The sequence below is a fragment of the Bufo bufo genome, chromosome 1, assembly GCF_905171765.1.
Source record: "Bufo bufo chromosome 1, aBufBuf1.1, whole genome shotgun sequence".
Classification (NCBI taxonomy): domain Eukaryota; kingdom Metazoa; phylum Chordata; class Amphibia; order Anura; family Bufonidae; genus Bufo; species Bufo bufo.
Genome location: NC_053389.1, coordinates 201979530 through 202002124, shown reverse-complemented (window position 1 = coordinate 202002124; position 22595 = coordinate 201979530). Strand labels below are relative to the sequence as shown.

Here is a 22595-nt window from a genome sequence, read left to right as displayed (position 1 = left end):
TTTCGGATTTCACTGGTCATTTTTTACACATTTTGATTTCAAACTTCTTACCACACATTTGGGCCCCTAGAATGCCAGGGCAGTATAACTACCCCACAAGTGACCCCATTTTGGAAAGAAGACACCCCCAGGTATTTCGTGATGGGCATAGTGAGTTCATGGAAGTTTTTATTTTTTGTCACAAGTTAGTGGAATATGAGACTTTGTAAGGAAAAAAAAATAATCATCATTTTCCGCTAACTTGTGACAAAAAATATAAAATTCTAGGAGCTCGCCATGCCCCTCACGGAATACCTTGGGGTGTCTTCTTTCCAAAATGGGGTCACTTGTGGGGTAGTTATACTGCCCTGGCATTTTCCAGGGGCCCTAATGTGTGGTAAGTAGGTAAATGACCTGTGAAATCCTAAAGGTGCTCTTTGGAATGTGGGCCCCTTTTCCCACCTAGGCTGCAAAAAAGTGTCACACATGTGGTATCGCCGTACTCAGGAGAAGTTGGGGAATGTGTTTTGGGGTGTCTTTTTACATATACTCATGCTGGGTGAGAGAAATATCTCAGCAAAAGACAACTTTTCCCATTTTTTTATACAAAGTTGGCATTTGACCAAGATATTTATCTCACCCAGCATGGGTATATGTAAAATGACACCCCAAAACACATTGCCCAACTTCTCCTGAGTACGGCGATACCAGATGTGTGACACTTTTTTGCAGCCTAGATGCGCAAAGGGGCCCACATTCCTTTTATGAGGGCATTTTTAGACATTTGGATCCCAGACTTCTTCTCACGCTTTAGGGCCCCTAGAATGCCAGGGCAGTATAAATACCCCACATGTGACCCCATTTTGGAAAGAAAACACCGCAAGGTATTCAGTGAGGGGCATGGCGAGATCATAGAATTTTTTTTTTTTTGGCACAAGTTAGCGGAAATTGATTTTATTTATTTTTTTCTCACAAAGTCTCCCTTTCCGCTAACTTGGGACAAAAATTTCAATCGTTCATGGACTCAATATGCCCCTCACGGAATACCTTGGGGTGTCTTCTTTCCGAAATGGGGTCACATGTGGGGTATTTATACTGCCCTGGCATTCTAGGGGCCCTAAAGCGTGAGAAGAAGTCTGGAATATAAATCTCAAAAAAATTTTACGCATTTGGATCCCGTGAGGGGTATGGTGAGTTCATGTGAGATTTTATTTTTTGACACAAGTTAGTGGAATATGAGACTTTGTAAGAAAAAAATAATAATTTCCGCTAACTTGGGCCAAAAAAATGTCTGAATGGAGCCTTACAGGGGGGTGATCAATGACAGGGGGGTGATCAATGACAGGGGGGTGATCAGGGAGTCTATATGGGGTGATCACCCCCCTGTCATTGATCACCCCCCTATAAGGCTCCATTCAGATGTCCGTATGTGTTTTGCGGATCCGATCCATGTATCCGTGGATCCGTAAAAATCATACGGACATCTGAATGCAGCCTGACAGGGGGGGTGATCAATGACAGGGGGGGTGATCAATGACAGGGGGGGTGATCAATGACAGGGGGGGTGATCAATGACAGGGGGGTGATCAGGGAGTCTATATGGGGTGATCACCCCCCCTGGAAGGCTCCAGAGAGACGCCTGTATGTGTTTTGCGGATCCGATCCATCTATCAGTGGATCCGTAAAAATCATGCAGACGTCTGAATGGAGCTTTACAGGGGGGTGATCAATGACAGGGGGGTAATCAATGACAGGGGGGTGATCAGGGAGTCTATATGTGGTGATCACCACAGTCATTGATCACGCCCCTGTAAGGCTCCATTCAGACGTCCATATGCGTTTTGCGGATCCGATCCATCTATCAGTGGATCCGTAAAAATCATGCGGAAGTCTGAATGGAGCTTTACAGGGGGGTGATCAATGACAGGGGGGTAATCAATGACAGGGGGGTGATCAGGGAGTCTATATGGGGTGATCACCACAGTCATTGATCACGCCCCTGTAAGGCTCCATTCAGACGTCCGTATGCGTTTTGCGGATCCGATCCATCTATCAGTGGATCCGTAAAAATCATGCGGACGTCTGAATGGAGCTTTACAGGGGGGTAATCAATGACAGGGGGGTGATCAGGGAGTCTATATGGGGTGATCACCACAGTCATTGATCACGCCCCTGTAAGGCTCCATTCAGACGTCCGTATGCGTTTTGCGGATCCGATCCATCTATCAGTGGATCCGTAAAAATCATGCGGACATCTGAATGGAGCTTTACAGGGGGGTAATCAATGACAGGGGGGTGATCAGGGAGTCTATATGGGGTGATCACCACAGTCATTGATCACGCCCCTGTAAGGCTCCATTCAGACGTCCGTATGCGTTTTGCGGATCCGATCCATCTATCAGTGGATCCGTAAAAATCATGCGGACGTCTGAATAGAGCTTTACAGGGGGGTAATCAATGACAGGGGGGTAATCAATGACAGGGGGGTGATCAGGGAGTCTATATGGGGTGATCAGGGGTGATCAAGGGTGAATAAGGGGTTAATAAGCGACAGGGGGGGGTGTAGTGTAGTGGTGCTTGGTGCAACATATTACTGAGCTACCTGTGTCCTCTGGTGGTCGATCCAAACAAAGGGGACCACCAGAGGACCAGGTAGCAGGTATATTAGACGCTGTTATCAAAACAGCGTCTGATATACCTTTCAGGGGTTAAAAAAATCACATCTCCAGCCTGCCAGCGAACGATCGCCGCTGGCAGGCTGGAGAACCACTCTCTTACCTTCCGTTCCTGTGAGCGCGCGCGCCCGTGTGCGCGCGTTCACAGGAAATCTCGGCTCACGCGAGATGACGCCAATCGGCGTTAGCGTAGCCTGGGGGAGCCGCCGCGATGGCGCCTTTCGGCGTTACAGTTGCGGCAAGTGGTTAATATTTATTAAGCTAAGGCCTCATGCACACGACCGTTGTGTGCATCCGTGGCCGTTGTGCCGTTTTCCGTTTTTTTTCGCGGACCCATTGACTTTCAATGGGTCCGTGGAAAAATTGGAAAATGCACCGTTTTGCAGCCGAGACCGTGATCCGTGTATCCTGTCCGTCAAAAAAATATGACCTGTCCTATTTTTTTGACGGACAACGGTTCACGGACCAATTCAAGTCAATGGGTCCGTGAAAGAACACGGATGCACACAAGATTGGCATCCGTGTCCGTGATCCGTGGCCGTAGGTTACTTTAATACAGACGGATCCAAAGATCTGTCTGCATAAAAGCTTTTTCAGATCTAAGTTTTCACTTCGTGAAAACTCAGATCCGACAGTATATTCTAACACAGAAGCGTTCCCATGGTGATGGGGACGCTTCTAGTTAGAATACACTACAAACTGTGTACAAGACTGCCCCCTGCTGCCTGGCAGCACCCGATCTCTTACAGGGGGCCGTGATCAGCACAATTAACCCCTTCAGGTGCGGCACCTGAAGGGGTTAATTGTACTATCATATCCCCCTGTAAGAGATCAGGGCTGCCAGGCAGCAGGGGGCAGACGCTCCCCCCTCCCCAGTTTGAATATCATTGGTGGCCAGTGCGGCCCCCCCCCCCTCTATTGTAATAATAGGTTGGTGGCCAGTGCGCCCCCCCCCCTCCCTCTATTGTAATAATTCGTTGGTGGCACAGTGTGCGCCCCCCTCTCGCTCCCTCTATTGTAATAATTCGTTGGTGGCCCCCCCTCCCTCTATAGCATTAACAATATTGGTGGCCAGTGTGCGGCCTCCCATCTCCCCCCCCCCCATCATTGTCGGAGTCCCAGTTTAATCGCTGGGGCTCCGATCGGTAACCATGGCAACCAGGACGCTACTACAGTCCTGGTTGCCATGGTTACTTAGCAATAGTACAATAGTAGAAGATTCATACTTACCTGCTCCTGGCTGCTGCGATGTTCGTGTCCGGCCGGGAGCTCCACCTACTGGTAAGTGACAGGTCTGTGCGGCGCATTGCTAAATGAACTGTCACTTACCAGTAGGAGGAGCTCCCGGCCGGACACAGACATCGCAGCTCCCAGGTAAGTATGAATCTTTTACTATTGTACTATTGCTAGTAACCCGCTGCCACCAATGATCGGGGGGGGGGGGGATGGGAGGCCGCACACTGGCCACCAATCTTGTTAATGCTATAGAGGGAGGGGGGGCCAATGGGGGGCGCACACTGTGCCACCAACGATTTATTACAATAGAGGGAGGAAGGGGGGGGCGCACACTGTGCCACCAACGATTTATTACAATAGAGGGAGGAAGGGGGGGGCGCACACTGTGCCACCAACGAATTATTACAATAGAGGGAGGAAGGGGGGGGCGCACACTGTGCCACCAACGAATTATTACAATAGAGGGGGGGGGGGCGCACTGGCCACCAATGATATTCAAACTGGGGAGGGGGGGTCTGCCCCCTGCTGCCTGGCAGCCCTGATCTCTTACAGGGGGATATGATAGTACAATTAACCCCTTCAGGTGCGGCACCTGAGGGGTTAATTGTGCTGATCACGGCCCCCTGTAAGCGATCGGATGCTGCTAGGCAGCAGGGGGCAGTCATGTAAACAGTTTGTAGTATATTCTAACTAGAAGCGTCCCCATCACCATGGGAACGCCTCTGTGTTAGAATATACTGTCGGAAATGAGGTTTCACGATCTAACTCATATCCGACAGTATATTCTAACATAGAGGCGTTCCCATGGTGATGGGGACGCTTCAAGTTAAAATATACCATCGGATTGGAGAAAACTCCGATCCGATGGTATAAAAGGGACTCCAGACTTTACATTGAAAGTCAATGGGGACGGATCCGTTTGAAATGGCACCATATTGTGTCAACGTCAAACGGATCCGTCCCCATTGACTTGCATTGTAATTCAGGACGGATCCGTTTGGCTCCGCACGGCCAGGCGGACACCAAAACGACTTTTTTTTCATGTCCGTGGATCCTCCAAAAATCAAGGAAGACCCACGGACGAAAAAACGGTCACGGACCTACGGACCCCGTTTTTGCGGACCGTGAAAAAAAACGTCCGTGTGCATGAGGCCTAACACCAACTATAAAAGCTGAAGCTGAAGCTGAAAAGAGGATGGCTTCTACAAATGGATAATGATCCTGAATACACCTCAAAATCCACAATAGACTACTTCAAAATGCACAAGCTAAAGGTTTTACCATGGCTCTCACAGTCCCTGATCTGAATATTATTGAAAATCTGTACATAGACAGAGCAGTGCAAGACAGCCCAGGAATCTTACAGAACTGGAAGATTTTTGCAAGGAAGAATGGATGAAAATCCCTCAAAAGAATTGAAAGTCTCTTGGCTTGCTACAAAAACTGCTTACAAGCTGTGTTACTTGCCAAAAGGGATTCTACTTGGTAGTAACAATGCAGGGTGCCCAAAGTTTTGCTTCAGGCGCTTTTCTTTTTTGTTATTTCGAAAATGTAAAAGATGAAAATAAAAAAAATGCTTTTGCTTAAACTACAAAGGGAATGTGTCATATTTAACTTTATATAGGTTTTGGAGATCACTTCATCTTCAACTTGCTTAACTGTTCACAGTAACAGTAATTTTGACCAGGGGTGCCCAAACTTTTGCATGCCATTATATATATACACCCATAACTACACTGTAAAAATAAAACTTTAGTTGCTTAGTTTCCTAATGTGTTTCTTTAATAAAAGTAATTTGTAATATGAGTCCCAACATATTTTATATGGTATTATAAAGTCATGTTCATATCTGCGTCGGAAGAAACATAGAAACATAGAATGTGTCGGCAGATAAGAACCATTTGGCCCATCTAGTCTGCCCAATATACTGAATACTATGAATAGCCCTTGGCCCTATCTTATATGAAGGATAGCCTTATGCCTATCCCATGCATGCTTAAACTCCTCCACTGTATTTGCAGCTACCAGTTCTGCAGGAAGGCTATTCCATGCATCCACTACTCTCTCAGTAAAGTAATACTTCCTGATATTACTTTTAAACCTTTGCCCCTCTAATTTAAAACTATGTCCTCTTGTAGCAGTTTTTCTTCTTTAAAATATTTTCTCCTCTTTTACCTTGTTGATTCCCTTTATGTATTTAAAAGTTTCTATCATATCCCCTCTGTCTCGTCTTTAAGCTCTGTTAGGGGCTTCCACTACAGATTCGATAAAAAATGCTGGACAAAATAGCACTGGCATTTGAACTATTTGTGTCCGTCATGCAAATATTTGATATATGTGAACATAAGTAAAATAAAAAAAAAGTATATAAATATAAAGGTGATGTAATGGAACAAAAGAACTATAACAATACGACTTTTCAATAATTTAAAGGGGTTCTCTGGCTATTTCACCTAATTATTATTATTATTTATTATTAAAGTGCCATTCATTACATAGCGCTGTACATATGAAAAGGGGTATACTTTCATAATACAAACAATTGTACTAAGCATAAATAAGACAAGTTACAAACTGGTACAGAAGAAGAGAGGACCCTGCCCATGAGGACTTACAATCTACTATGGTACCTAATCCATAGTTATTAAGATCTTTTAGATAGTACTTATCCATCCTGGCTCCTCTGGCTCCACAAGCTGAGAGGTCTTCTGCCAGTGTCCGAACCAGATGTTGCAACTAATGTAGCTGAACAGGAAAAGACGCAGCAGAAGAGCCCGCAGCTTGTGCAAGTGCGTAATGGTTGGGACATCAGTGGTGCCAGGATGGGTAAGGCTACTTTCACACTAGCATTTTAGTTTTCCGGTATTGAGATCCGTCATAGGGGCTTCAATACTGAAAAAAAACGCTTCAGTTTTGCCCCCAATTGTCAATGGGGACAAAACTGAACTGAACAGAACGGAATGCTATAAAATGCATTCCGTTCCGTTTAGTTGCATTCGCATACCGGAGAGCAAACTGCAACATGTTGTAGTTTGCTTTCTGTCCTGGGAGGCGGAGCAAGACGGCATGACCCCCAATGCAAGTCAAAGGGGACGGATCCGTTTTCTCTTACACAATCTGCCACAATAGAAAATGGATCCGTTCTCCATTGACTTTTAATGAAGTTTATGATGGATCCGTCTTGGCAATGTTCATAACGGATACAGATGGTTGTATTATCAGTAACGTAAGCAATTTTGCTGTACCCTGCCTGATCCAGTAAAAATGCTAGTGTGATAGTAGCCTTAGTACTATCTAAAAAATATTCCTTCCATAGGTTTAGTAAAAACTATGGATTAGGTGAAATGGCTGGAGGAACCCTTGAATAAACGAAAAAATGACAGATATGTTGTTTCCTTCTTCAGAAAAAGTAGGTACTGTACAACTTTTGACATACTGAGAACCTGATCTGCTTGGTTTGGAAATGTTCCCCTATTTGGGAGATCATCTGTGAGTGGCTAGGAAAAAATGCCAAACTGCTCAGGCTAGACCACCTCAACAATCCTACAAGCAAAATGCTAGTTGGTTAAATTCTTTAAGCACACTAGAATCACTTCAGAATATCAGGGCAAGACTAAATTTAGCCCACCCACACCTAGGCAAGCACCAGGTGCTCTGAAACAGCAGGTAAAAGGTGAGAAAGCACTGTGACAGAGGGTGCCAGGACCCATGGAACTAGACCGCACTTTATTAATGTCAAACCACACAAACAAAAGTAGAGGCAGTACCCCGAGAATTCGAAAATTTTGTGTAAATTTGAAAATGCCTCCATGGAGGAGCTGAAACATTGCATTACTTAACTATGGTTGAATACATTTACCCAGCCATTTGGACTTCTTGAAGGAAATTGTTAAGTTTTACTGATGACAAAAAGCTGTGTAGGCTATGACACTATGTCATTGTAAAATATTACAGAAAGACTTTGTTCATAAATGTAAACTAACACACTTAGTAATAATATGGCTGCACATACATTAACTGGAATGTAGCTAAGGATAACTGAGCAAGAGAAGGTCTTTGAAATACTGGATAATAGTTAGGTAAACAGTAACATTCAATGTCAAGCAGCAGTTGCAAAAGCCAATAAAATGAGAGCTAAAACCTGTGATTTAAATAGCATATTGTCTCTGGAGAGGTTTATCTTACAAAAATGAGGCTTCTTTACCATAGAAAAATGCATAAATATATAAATAAATACATACATTTGCATTATAGGATATTAATTTCAAAAATTGTACATTGGACATCATGAATATCATGGACATCAATGATATCATTAACATGTGGAGGAAAATGGTTCTGTCAGTTAATCGGTATAGAAAAGTTTTTGTTTCTTTTTTTTACAAAAAAGGCAGTCGTAATACTCTATGGAAATTTGTAATTGGTTCCAAAGCCCCCAAAATATCATCCCAAAATAATACATAATGAAGACTGAAAATACAAAGCAAATAGCCAATAAAGATAAAGAAGGACCTTGCATAAGACAGAAAGAGCTGTTGTAAGCTATAAATCATCTTCTATGTAGAGGACAGGAGTTTCTTCAGGGTCATGTACTGTAAATACAGTGTACTCGAAAAATAACATGGGGCCGCCCTCAGAAGAAGCTACTGCTGGCACAGGTAAAAAGCGGCACAGAACATGTAATACCATACTGAGAGATGCCAATAGACAGCCAATCAATGCATACACTTCAGGACTACCCTTGCTTATTGACTTGATTAAAAACATATAATCTGCCACTAAAAAATACTGTATATATTTTTTCTCACCATTACCACACAATGACTTGATTGATCGCTAATCGTTCATGTATAATAAAAATAAAAGCTCCCATGATATCTATTGCCATTTACGGTATATGCCCATGATGAAATCATCCTGCTGTAGTAAAGGGTGGCCAGTTGAGAAGGAGAAGGGGACGAAGTTAATAGTTGGGATTACTACTTGTAATGTTTTTGAACAGTAAATAAATCTAGCTTACATTTATATTATTTCACAATAATAATTGCCATTTTTAATGCAGCACAAAACATAAATTAATATCAGTCAAAGTTAATAAATAAGTTTTACACACCATGCCCACCTGCAGTCTCATTATCTTCTGCTGTAGTCATCTTCTCCACCTCTTGCTTTCTCCTGATTTCAAACCTTCGAGAGAACCCAGCTTTAGGCTTCCACATTTCTTGTAAAACCAGGGGTCGTTCATGGTCCCCAACAATGCGTAGGTACTCCATCTTCCATTCACCATCATGCCCTACAAAACGCCCTACCACATCGCAAAGGACAAAGGCATCTGTGTCTGAATCTGCCACAGCGTATCTTTCCAGGGCTTCTTTTACTAGTTCCCGTGCCATGGACCGTGGGGTAGCTAAAACACTTTTGTAGTTGGTGCCAGAAGAAATGTCATCTCCGAATATTTTCAGAATACCAGGCAAATTCTTCTGACTGGAAAGCTCAACCAAATCTTCTGGCACTGAATCAATAATCTCTGATAATTTCTTCTCACTAGCCCAACGCCCTGCTGCACTACCGGCACTGATACTACCAGTCATCAGTATTGTACCACGGTGAAAGATATTAGATAGACGTTTGTGACGATTGTTTTTATTCTTTGTGGGTTGACGTAACTCCACCGTCTCATTGCTGCGACTTGCTGTGTCTGAGGAGGTAGACCTGTAAAGTACAAGAAATATGTAAAGATATGGGGCCAGATTTATCATTACTCTGACAGCTCACTCCACTTTCACATATGGCTAAAGTCCGTTTTAGCCAAGTCAGATTTATGATCGGCCCTTTTAGACTGTAATAAATGTGGCTTGACGGAAGCAGTTTATCCGTCAGTAAGCAGCTTTACAAAAGTCGCACATCTTTACGAAAAAGTTGCATGTTCTATTAAAAAGTCGCATAAGATAAGCATGGTCCTCACTGGAGTGAAATTGCGCATTTTTTAGCAACTTTTTTGCGACTTTTTAAATAGTTGCAATAGTAAATCTGTCTAGAGATTCATTTACATAAGAAAACATGCCCACTTTCAGAAAACTGCCGAGCATAGTGCAGAGCCAATAAAAGTAAAAAAAGTTTGCGTAGTTCAAGCGATTGCGCAAAAATTTGCGACTTTTTCACTCCATTATTCTGACTTGAGCTAATGATAAATCTGGCCCATGGCGTCCTCTCAGGCAGTGTCCTTGTTATGCAGTATGCCAATTAGCTCTCTTTCCAAAAAGAAAAGCTGTGCTTCTAGTGCCACCAGATGCAAGGTAGATCAACTTTTTAAACAAACCTTGAGACATTCTTAGTGGAAAGAGAGCTAATTTCCATACCCTTTTCCCAGAGGAGCATTGCATGGCCTACTTAGAATCCAAACACCTACTAGGTTCTTTCCACAAGGAGAAATAATAACCCCGGATCATGTTATACAGCGATATGTGAAAAGCTGATGTATCATTACATGACTAGCTGTGTATGTATGCTTGATAAAGGCTATGTCTTAGCTGAAACGTTGCATGTATATGGACTGCTACAATATGGATTAAAAAGTACACTTTTTTCATCTTTGCCTTGGTGCCTCCATTTTTCCAATTTTTGTGTATGTATGTCATAGCCTTGGGCTGTGTCACAATTCCTGTAGGGTCTATAATAGATATCCTTGAGCTCTACTGGATACAAATACAACTATCTGTCCTCGCTGTGGAGGGAAAGTGCTGAAGAGGTCTGTGCCCTAAATCAAGGATATGTAATTGTTTTTAATTTTTAAACACATTTTTATTGCCTTTTTTTGTTCAGATGGATCCAAACTTAAACTTTGCCAATATATGCAAATTAAATTAAATTGGATCAGTTGCCATTGACTTTTTCTTTGTTACATACTAAAGAGGCTAAAAAAGCAGCACCACACTTGCACATGGGCTGGGCCTGGTACTGCAGCTTGGTTCTATTCAGTTCTAACCAGAACAACCTCTTAAACCAATTCCCGACATCTGCTGTAATAGTAAAGCGGATGTTGGATCTTTAAATGTTGCTCTTGATCCAGAATGGAGCGAGTGCCAAAGCTACATGGTGTGTCTGTTTCAACCAGCAGACACCCAGGGATAATGTCTGCAATTGGCAATAACACCAATCGTGGATAATTAACCTCTCAGATGCCATGGACAAATGTGACAACGGCATCTGAAAGGCAAAAAACCTGGGCAGGAACTACTTCTCCTGGCTGAGATCGGGGAATGCATTCCATAGTAGCAATAGGCCGGAGCCTGTACAAGAATTTTAGGCCAATTACTGGTATATCCCAATGCAGGCCTGCAGGGGGCAGCATTGGAATATACTGATCTTGGTATACTGTAATGGTTAAAATGACATTACTTTATAGAAACGTCAATCTAATGATTGCATGTTGGGGTCCACTTGGGGGCCTAAAAAATCAAATCACTCCCCTTTCACCAAAATTTAAATTAAAATAAATAAACAATCAAAAATTAACATTGCCTCATCCTAAAACAGCCGTACTATTAGAATATTTAATTTTTTTTATTCCATATGGTGAATGGCATGATGGAAAAAAAATCTATATGGCCGATTTTTACATTGCTTCACCTCCTCAATAAAAATAAATTAATAAAAGTGATCAAAAAGTCATACATACAAAAATAGTATCAATAAAAACTTCAGTTCATCCCACAAAAATTAGCCAGCTCACAGCTCCCTAGACAAAACTACTCCCTAGACACATACTACTAAAACACAAGAAAAACTATTCAAATGTGGTATTGTTGTAATCAAACTGATCCAGAAAATGAAGGGCACAGGTCAGATTTACTATGCAGTGAACATTGTAAAAACCAAACCCATCAAACTATGGGGCTTTTTTTTTTTTCTTTTTTTACATCATATGCAATATTAAGTGGTGCCATTAGAAATGAAAACTTGTCCTGCAAAAAACAAGCCCTGATATGGCTATGTGAGTGGAAAAATAAAAAAGGCAGGCAGGTAGTAAAAAAAAGAAAAAGCAAAAAGGGAAAGTTGCCATGTCAGGAAGGGGATTAATTCATTCTACACATTCTACATTTTTCAAACCGGCAACTGGATCTGAATACTTTTGTAATTGCATGTAATTAAAAATTTAGTACAGCCAGGCTATTCAATAAAATGTATCTGTATAGCGCCACCTGCTGTTTGTACTTTTCCATATTTTTTGGTCCGTCTCACTGAGTTGGTCAAATGTGCACAGTTTAAATCTTCAGCTTCCACCAGCCATATGTTCTGTTAGAAGCTGTGGCAGTTACAGGGGGAGAGGTGCAGCATAAAGGACACTCCCCCTGAGCTTTCAGACTGAAGATAATGTAGCAGAGCAACTGGAGCAGTGAAAGTGAAGATCTCTAGACCCATGTGAGGAACAGGGCTGGTTCTAGCTTTGTTAAAAAGGTATTGCCATGTACCGTATGATGTCTGATGTTCATGGCATAACCCCTTTAAAGGGTTGGCCACTTCATGAATGATATGTACAAAAAAGTGGGACAGTGGGATATGTATAGCTTACTAATATAAAGAACTTAAAATTTCTGCGCAGTTCTCAAGCACTGCGAAATGTCAGCACACATCGTTTAGGTCATTTTGATTGACAGCCCTGCTACTCTAATCCTAAAAATGGCTACTCGTGGAAGGACACGTGGTGCGATTCTGTCCATCAGTGACTCCTATTGTAATACATTGCTCCGTAGTTTCCTGGTGGGAAATCACAGATGAGATGCTACTGAAGTGCTTACAATGGGAGACGCTAAAGGACAGGGCCAATGGGACTCTCCTCAGAGAAGACCTGGATGACAAGTTGGTGGCACTTCATGGCTCTGGAGAATGGCGGAAAAATTCTAAACATCATATTAAATATATCCCTCCCTACCCTGTCTTTTGTACATATTATATATAAAGTGGTCAACCTCCTATAAATCTGATTGTCAGTGTTTTTACACAGGCAGCATAAACTTCTTTGTATTTCAGGCTTAACACTTGGTCTTATAAGAACATCTTGAAGATACTTGATTAAATAGTTTGCATTTTTGCATCACTGTGGTTTTTTCGACCTACATCAGTAAAGTGGAAATGCTTCTTCACTCAGCCATTTGTTTAGGAGATTCTTTAGAAGTTTTTCTGACCTCTGGAATTTCCTTGTCTCTACACCTGGTGTGGTGGTGGCAGCTATCCTATCAAGCAGGACACGAACATATCTGTGTTTACAGAGGGCCAGCTGAAAAAAGACATTTCAACTAAAACAAAATTTCTGGCCAAATAGTCAAGGACACCTTGCCATCCAACTTTTGCATGATATGCAAAAAAAAAGTTTAGGCTTGGCCAAAACACAGCACTGACTAATAATTCAAATATGTTTTATTTTATTTTTAGGATTGTGAATTTATCCTTTCCTTAATAAGGCTTAAAGTGAGTCTATCCCCAGGACAGGAAATTAGCTGTTAAACCAGGCACAGTGGGGAACAGTTACTAATGCTTTTATGCCACTATTGTGGCCTGAAAAAGTCACAAATTATGGCACAAGCCATATTTGTGCTATAATTTGTGACTTATTATGTGCTTATCATGAGAGTTGGGGCTTAGTGTGGCCCACCGAATGTACTATAACTGATGCCAAAAACTGGCGTAACTTGTAGCTCAGGTCTGCACCAGCTCCTAGCTACTGTAGAGTTGAGTTTCTGGCCCATGGAGTGGTGGAGATGCACCTAATTTTTTAAAAGTCACCTGCCTCTTAATAATTTAGGCACGTCTTACTCCAGTGCAGTGAGATCAAGACTGGCACATGGGAACGTCATGATAAATCTCCCCCAATGACTTGTAGGGCTAGCTCAGCTGAATGTAAAGAAAACTTTCAATTAGCAATCCATTGCTTTATTCTGGAAAAAAAGTACTTTTGATACACATGCAAATGAGCAGTTAAGTGCACTGAGGGTAGGCTCAAGCCATTGTGTGCATCCATGCTCCTCCTGCTTCATCTTCTAGCATCTCCCTTCTTGATTGACATGACCAGGTGAGATGATTATGCAGGAACCTGGTCCTTTCAATCAAGAGGGTTGAACTTGCAAAATGAGGAAGAAGTAGCAAGGGTGCACTGAGGAGCTTGGACCCACCCTCGGTGCATTTAACTATTCATTTGAATATAGATTAATAGTGCTTTTTTCCATAATGAAACAAAGGATCACTAAGTGACAGCAAAGGATCACTAAATGACCATTACATTCAGCTGATGTAACCCTAAAAGGCAGTGAGGATCATATATGAAGACCCTAAGTCTGAAAACTGGGTTTTGGGAGGTTTGCGATTTTTTAAGCAGCATTTGCACAAAAGATTTTGTCCTCACCACTTTCTGAAAAAGGAGCGTGGTTTGTGTGAGTCGTGTGGGTGGAACAATCATCCCCATCAGATGTATTATCATTTACGTGCCAGCTTTCTGGTGTAAATGACTGAAATCTATGCCAGCTACAAGTTGCAGGAGATTTAATTATAGAATGCACTTAGTTTATGACAAGTCGTGCACAGATGGATATCAAGAGCGGAGCCTGGTTTAACAGTGAATTTCCTGGTGACAGATTCCCTTTAATTGCAAAAAATTAAATAAATGTATGTTGAAAAGAAGCTAAAGAAAATAAGCTATGACAAGTCACTGGTCTACTGGTAATTAACTGTTAAACCTTCAGAGGGAGTTCTGGACAATAGTAACTTGCCAGAAACTCTCTCCAGTCTTCTGTAGTATTCCTAGCTTCAAGGCCTTGCGGAAATGATACAGTACAAGGCCCCCACCCCTTTAACTTCCTGTCATTCCATTCTTTCATTTCATTATCTGTCATATGACTATGTTACCGGATGAAAGGAAGGTGGAGGGATCTCACACTCACAATGCTACAAAAATGTTACATGTAAAAATCAATGCTAAGGCTTCTTTTACACATAGCTTTATGGTGGCATTATAATTGGTTGTAAAACAAAATGCCATGAATTTCATGTATTTTTTAGAGGCATTTTGTTTGGTAACAGTTTTTTTGTATCCAGGCAATTTTAGCCTGTGTTATATTCAAATGTGTTTCAAGTCCTATAGAGATGTTTATGGTAAGAGACTACGGGCCTCAAAACTGTACCAAAAGTGAAGAAAAACACTACAAACAAAAAGCATTGTTTGTAGTTCAATTTATATTTCATTATAGGCTGCAGCATTTTTTGCAAACAAACAAATTCTGGAAAAAATTCATTTTTATTTCTACGAACAATCAAGGTAGGAGTTATCTTGTCTGACTACACAAAAAATATAAAACAGTATATAATACTGAACATAGTATAATGAAGTACCGATTGTTATTGATTTTTAAAGCTGCTCAATACAAAAAAGATGGAATTTATCATCAACATTTTATGAAATAGTCTATAGGAGTGAAATATAGTGGACATATCAAAAGTTTTGATCGGTGGGGTCCAAGCGCTGAGACCTCCAGCAATTACTAGAAGGAGGAGAGAGATGCTCACATATCACACTCTCCCTCCGCTTCATGAAGCGAAACAGACTCAACAGAAGGTCTATGAGCCCACCTCGATTCTGTGCTCTGCAGCGAGGGTATAGAATGCGATATGTGAGCTCTTCTCTGTCCTCGATCTAGCGATCAGACCCCCATTGATCAAAACCTTTGATATGTCTTTGTGGACTTAGATCTGCATTTCAGGATAAATTTGATTTGCCATGAAACTGAATTTCCCCATGCTTCGTGGAAGTTAATTGATTTTACCAGAAATAGTTTAAAAACAAAAAACAAAAAATGATACTCCCCTCATCAATTTGCTCGCAAAACGGCCTGCCACCACCATCTTGCTTGAAGATCTCACTCGAAATCCGGTGAGCGGTGATGTATGACGTCACCACGCCAATCGACATGACGTCATCTTCAATCATTATTACGACGGATGGCCCGTCGCGAGCAACTGGATGAGGTGAGTATGATTTTTTATTTTGTTTTATAAATTATTACTCTGTTATTACTATCAGATGCCATGATCAGCTATGAACGCGGCGTCTAACGGGTAAGTTTGTCATGTCATTGCAACCACTACTTACAAAGAAATGCGCTTCATGGCAAAGTAATTCATCATGATGCAACTTTTTTTTTGTAAAATTCAGTGAAGCAGCCAAATCAATTTTTTTAAATACTTCGCTCATCTCTAGTCTCTATGAGACATCATGCATTTTCTGGAAACTCAATGACCCCGTAAAGTGTAACAGTGTACAGGTTGAAAGTATATAAAATATATAAAGATATATTATTAACTCCATATGATGAACCAGACCGTAAGCAGCTTGGGATATTATTAGTGAATATACACAGGTAATTCTACCTTATTTTCATTTAAAAAAAAATATATATATAGGAGAAGAGTTGTTATGGCTGCAAGAAAATGTTTTGTTCCCCATAGCAACCAATCACAGCACAGCTTTCATTTCCTGTAGTGTTTTTGAAAATGAAATCAGCACTATGATTGGTTGCTAAGGGCAACAAGGGCAGCTTCTCTGTTAGACTGCATTCAAGAATCTCTCTTCCATAGTGTGTATTTTGTTATACTGTATATTTGAAATGAAAAAAACAATTACTCATTGTTGAGACCTTGTAAATTTTAAGAAGTCTCTGCTCTGTACAGATATAATTAAAAGATTATAAAAGTATAAAAAAGGAAATTATATGGATTCTTACTTGATGGAGCCAACACTAGGCCACCGTCTACCTAGCTTGGCAAAGTGTTTCTTTGGAGAATTAATCCAGAGGCCCACAGGAAAATGAAGCTTCCCGAATCTAGGACTTCCTTCCTTCTTCTCTTCGTGAAACATTGTATAACCCTTTCAAAACTGCAAAGAAAAAAAAGTCAAGTTTCCTATGGATCTGAAGGAATGCTCTGATCTAATTGTGATCTTACATTGCAGCATACTAGAAAAGGTTCAAGGAAAGAAAAAAGGCAGTAAATTTTGTGCAACATTCAGACTTATCAGGTGAACATGCATCTTACATTGAGAAATTAAAAAAAAGGTATGCTGTAATTCAGATTGCACCTTAATAACATAAATCCTTATAATTGTATGGCTTAGGATCAAAACTCAGGAAACACCAAAATATCTGAAAGGCATTGGCCCAGATTTACTAAAGATGGTGTAAGCTTAGACAAGTTGTCTAGACCCGTACTAGATTTATCATGGTGGCTTAGGCTGGATGATAAATCTGGTACAGGAATAGACACTTTCTATGACTATACCTTGATTGGCATATTTGGCTCTGAAATTTTGGCACAAAATGGCGCATCTCAGACTCCACCTAGAGAAGTTCTGTCAACTTTCAAATAAAAGCCCCAATCGCTTATTAAGCATGTCGGGAAAAAGTGCATAAACACTCTATGCACCAGATTGCACCACTTTTTTATACAGGTTTTTTTAGGCACATATACTATACATTAGTAAATATGGGCCATTTTATTAGACATATTATTACATTGCTCCAATTTGCCTGAAAATTGGTATATGACATTGTGAGGGCTCCTTGGACTTAGATATATATATATATATATATATATTATATATAAAAAATTAGTTTCTGTCTGTCTGTCTAGACGTCTGTATGGACGTTCTTTATGCGTGACCAAACGACTAGACTGATCTTCACCAAATTTGGCACACAGGTACATCAGGTGTCCGGGAAGGTTTTAGACCGGGTCTCTGCTCTCTAGGACTTACCGTTCCTGAGATATTCCCCAAAAATTACCTGCATTAGCCAATAGAAGCCAGCAAGCTTTTCATTTAAATCCGAACTGCCATTTACACGGTCATATGTCCCTTATTAGCCAATAGAAGCTTGCAGGTCCTACTCAAAGTTGCCAAAACAACTGATCACAGGTTTTAGAAGTTCGCAGGTCCTGAAATATTCAGTCATATGACGTATGACAGCACAACTACACTGCTACATGCATGGGGGGCAGGGTCCACTATTAAATGGAAGGGCGCTGTGGAGTTCACTGTTAAAGGTGCGGGCACTGTGGAGGTCACTGTTAAAGGGGTGGTCAATGTTAAAGGGGCGAGCACTGTGGAGGTCACTGTTAAAGGGGCAGGTACTGTGGAGGTCACTGTTAAAAAGGCGGTCACTATTAAAGGGACGGGCACTGTGGAGGTTACTGTTAAAGGGGCAGGCACTGTGGAGGTCACTGTTAAAGGAGTGGTCACTGTTAAAGGGGCGGACACTATGGAGGTAATTATTAAGGGGGAAGGCACTGTGGAGGTCTCTGTTAAAGGGGCAGGCACTATGGTTATCACTGTTAAAGGGGCGGCTTTTATGAAGGTCACTGATAAAGGGGTGGTCAATGTTAAAGGGGCGGGCACTGTGGAGGTCACTGTTAAAGGGGCGGGCACTGTGGAGGTCACTGTTAAAAGGGAAGGCACTGTGGAGGTCACTGTTAAAGGGGCGGGCACTGTGGAAGTCACTGTTAAAGGGGTGGGTACTGTGGAAGTCACTGTTAAAGGGGCGTTCACTGCGGAGGTCACTATTAAAGGGGCGGGCACTGTGGAAGTCACTGTTAAAGGTGCAGGTACTGTGGAGGTCACTGTTAAAGGGGCGGGCACTGTGGAGATCACTGTTAAAGGGGTGGGCACTGTGGAGGTCATTGTTAAAGGGGCGGGTACTGTAGAGGTCACTGTTATGGGTAAAATTGTTAATATCTTTTTACGACACACGGAAACATAAAATAAAATACATGAAATATACCCGTGCGAAGACGGGTCCTTCTGTTAGTATATATATATATTTTGGGTTTCGCTCTGTTAGACAGGATTAGTGGACGCAGTATAGAGGCAACAGAAAGTTATTTGGATCAAACAGTTCAGTGTTTTATTCACACTTTAGGCAAGTGACAAAACAAGCAGTCATAATCAAACAAAAAGTCACCTTGCGGTGTTGGTGGTAATTCACACCATGCAGCAATTCTGCCTCAAAGAGTCCTTGACCATAGCAGCACCAATCTGCTTTCACGCCAAACAGGTATCAAGCCTTCATCCAGACACAAGGCTCCCAGATCCCAACAGAGAGACCTGGCTTCCGAGTCCAGCTGCCTATTTAAGGACAGCCAGGTGCTGCCAAAACCCAGACAGGCACTTAAAATCCGGTCCGGTATTTGACCTTACCTGGCTGTAAATCAACCCAGCAACACATGCTGGGAGGAAAATACCTGTTTTCCCAGACAAAACCTCTCACTGTTCTCACAATATATATGTTTATAAATATATATGTTTTCGTTATCTCTTTTTAAAAATCATTTATCATTTTTTGCTCTTTCTCTTCTCCTCACTTTCCCTTTTAAGCTCCTGATCACAATGACAGCAATAGCAAATAATGTCAGAGTGACACGGAAATATAAAGCTATATGTAAATTCATAGTTGATGGTGTTACTGTTAACAAATAGAGTGTTTAAAAACACACTGCACCGTCGCATGTACATAGTAACATAGGGGCACATTTATTAAGACCAGCATTTTAGAGGCCTTTCTTAATAAAGCCCCATTGCTGGTGGTGGATCATTGAAGTTATGAAGAGGCGTCGTCCTCTTCATAACTTCGGTGTATCCAGCGCCGCTTCTAAATTTAAGACACCTCCCCAGCTGTCTTACATTTAGACATTTTTCTGTGCCTAAAACAGGCGTAGAACATAGTAAATAAGACAGGCCTGCTGGCCCGTCCCCTTCCCTGCCCATGCCACGCCCACTTTTTTAGACCTGGCGTGAGCGGGGAGAAGTTGCAAATTTAGGCATATTTCAGCATGATAAATAAGCCCCATAGGTTGTTAGGCTGAAAAAAGACATCTGTCCTTGCAGTTCAGCCTGTTATACTGCAAATTAATCCAGAGGAAGGCAAAAAAAAAAACTGTGAGGTAGAAGCCAATTTTCCCTTCCCGAATCCAATCAGGCAATCAGAATAACTCCCTGGTTCATCGACCTCTCCAGAAATCTAATAACTATAACCTGTAATATTATTACACTCCAGAAATACATCCAGACCGCTCTTGAACTCTTTTAGTATGTGGATAAGTGCCTGGTGTGGGTACCAGACCGACACACAAATGTGGAGGTTCAATAAGACCTGGATTTCTTACTGCAGTTCTGCTTCGCTACTGCCACTCAAAACATTAACCAAGTGGGCTGTGAAAGACATGTACTATCCCCACCTGTAACAGCTGCTCCAAGTGTCCGTGGTGGAGTACACATTGCCTCATAGCAGGAATTGCCAGCAATGGCCTACATTCTCTGCCACATGGTAGTACATGGCAGGCATGGCTTTTTTTGGAAATAATGCCAGCTAGGTATCTTCCAGCGAGGCTGAGTGCACACCATGAGCTGCCTAAAGGCAGCATAATTCACTAATTGGTACGGCAGCAACTCCACTTCCAGCAACTTGACCAGGTGAAAGTTAAGCTTGTGCACCAGCTGATTACCTCGCATACAGAGTTGTTTCCTGAACACGCATTCTGTTATTGATTGCTGATGATGGAGCCGGAGGAGTAGGCGGATCATGTGCAGCGGGCCGCCCCCTGGGGCCCTAGTAGATGGTGCTTTGGAGTACCCAGGTGTAGGAAATAGCCGAGTGGTATAGGGTTGCCTAAAATGTCCCTTCTAGTGTAAGTGTCACGGTGCCCCTACCTGGATATGGATGGACCCCAGGCATTGGCTCCGAAGCAGACAAATAGGAGTGAATAATGTTAACGATGACACAATGTAGTGCATGTGGATAGAGGTGTTGTGCCTACATTTGTGTTTGAATGCCCATGGATAATTTTAATCCTGCAGGTCTTGCACATGGCAATGCCTTTGTCTTCCGACACTGTGGAGAAAAACGTCCAGAAGGGAGATACACATTAAACACAAAGCTAGCGGCAGCCAAACTTGGCTTAGGTCTGACACATTTTGAGCCTGCTCCCACAGTATCAGCAGCATCACCAGTTCCCAAGATGACTATAATAGAAGCAGATCTGACCCTGGCAGTTTTCCTTGGAGCTTGTGGCAATACGTTGCCTCTGTTCTTTATTGCTTCTGCTGACACTACTCTCCTCCTGTGATGTTACCTCTGCCTCAGCACCCCAATCCAATCTGGCTCCCAAGTCCTTTTCCAACACACAATATTTAACATCGTTATTCTCACCCTGTGATATTTCACTGTGGGCTTCTTGGCCCCCCTCCCAATTCCCTATATAGCACAATATTCTAAATCTTTGCGAATACTCGATGTTGCGATATTCGCGATTCTAATATTCGCGCCCAACACTATTGATGACTTACCTGAAGAATAGTAATAAACAAAGTGTAGAAGCAGCACCACTCGGTCCTTGTTGATGTATCCAAATAGATGCAACAGCCTCACCGATGGCCTTGGATGCAACGGCCAGAATATATAGAAAAGTGCAGATGGTATCAGCAGCATCTCACATCATCGACTTTATTCGGACTTCAAAGCAATAATACAAATGGCAACATTTCGGCTGATACACAGCCTTTGTCAAGCCTACTCACATTGTGTTACATACATCAATTTATAGTAAAAACAAGTGCGCCACCCCCATCCGGATTATCCAATTGCGGGCAATGGCACAGCCTGACCAATGAGAATGCGTATTTACTTAACCTAATACACCTATATGCCTCATCTGAGTATCCAACAATTCTCCTAAAGGTTAACCCCATCATCGCATAACGTCTGTAATTGCTAAGTCTCAAATATAAAGCAAAACAACACTTGCCATGTCCGGCGTTCCTTACCGCTCAGTGCGCATGTATACCCAGCTGTCTAATCATTCACATCATCATCAATGGTCCACGTAATGCTTCCGTGGGTCCGCCCCTAAGCGCCACGTTACTCCGTCCTCTACTGCCGACGTCATCCGGTCGCGACAAGCGCTCCCGATTACATCACCCTGGCGTCGACGAGCAACTTACTGACCTCCATCTTTCTGGACAAGATCTTGTGTGTCCATGCGACCTCGGCCCCATCCTGACCAAATTAAGTGAAATCAGATTACCTAAGGAGTTTTTGCTAGTCAGCTTTGATGTTGTATCATTATATACATCTATTGACCATACATATGGGCCTAATGTCGTCGATGTGGCCATGGCCAGCATGGGTCTCTCTCCAGGGGCGTGCCAGCTGATCCTCGACCTCCTGGAGGTGGTCCTGAGGAGGAATTATTTCCTCTTTGGTGACACCTTCTACCAGCAGAAGCGTGGGGTGGCCATGGGGTCCAATGTGGCCCCGACCTACGCTAACATCTTCATAGTGGAGGTCGAGGATTGACTGGTATATCACTCCAATTTCAATGAGAGAGTCCTGTGCTGGTGGCGCTACATCGACGACATCTTTATGATTTGGATAGGCAGTATCACGGAACTAGAGGAGTTTCACCAACATTTGAACTGTGGTGTCCGGGGACTCCAGTTCACTGTGACTGTGTCAGACAGTGAGCTGCAGTTTCTGGACGTCAGGGTGTATCTGCAGGACGGGTCACTCAAAACCGATCTTTTTCAGAAACCCACTGATAAAAATACACTGTTGATGTATGACAGTAATCATCCACACAAGATGGTTGACTCGCTGCCATGGAGCCAATTGT

At 42.3% G+C, this 22595-nt stretch overlaps 1 protein-coding gene across 3 annotated transcripts in view; it reads right to left on the bottom strand.

Moving 5' to 3' along the window:
* RASIP1 (Ras interacting protein 1) overlaps positions 1-22595 on the bottom strand; it is a 117980-nt gene that overhangs the window by 79098 nt on the left and 16287 nt on the right. For 2 of the 3 annotated variants that reach the window (XM_040434344.1, XM_040434353.1), the window contains exons 2-3: positions 16661-16812; positions 9004-9602 (exon numbers count right to left, since the gene is read on the bottom strand). In XM_040434344.1, coding sequence (XP_040290278.1) covers positions 9004-9602; positions 16661-16794 — 733 coding nt within the window. In that variant the 5' untranslated portion in view covers positions 16795-16812. The remainder of the gene's footprint in view (positions 1-9003; positions 9603-16660; positions 16813-22595) is intronic. The other variant, XM_040434362.1, reaches the window with a different exon arrangement.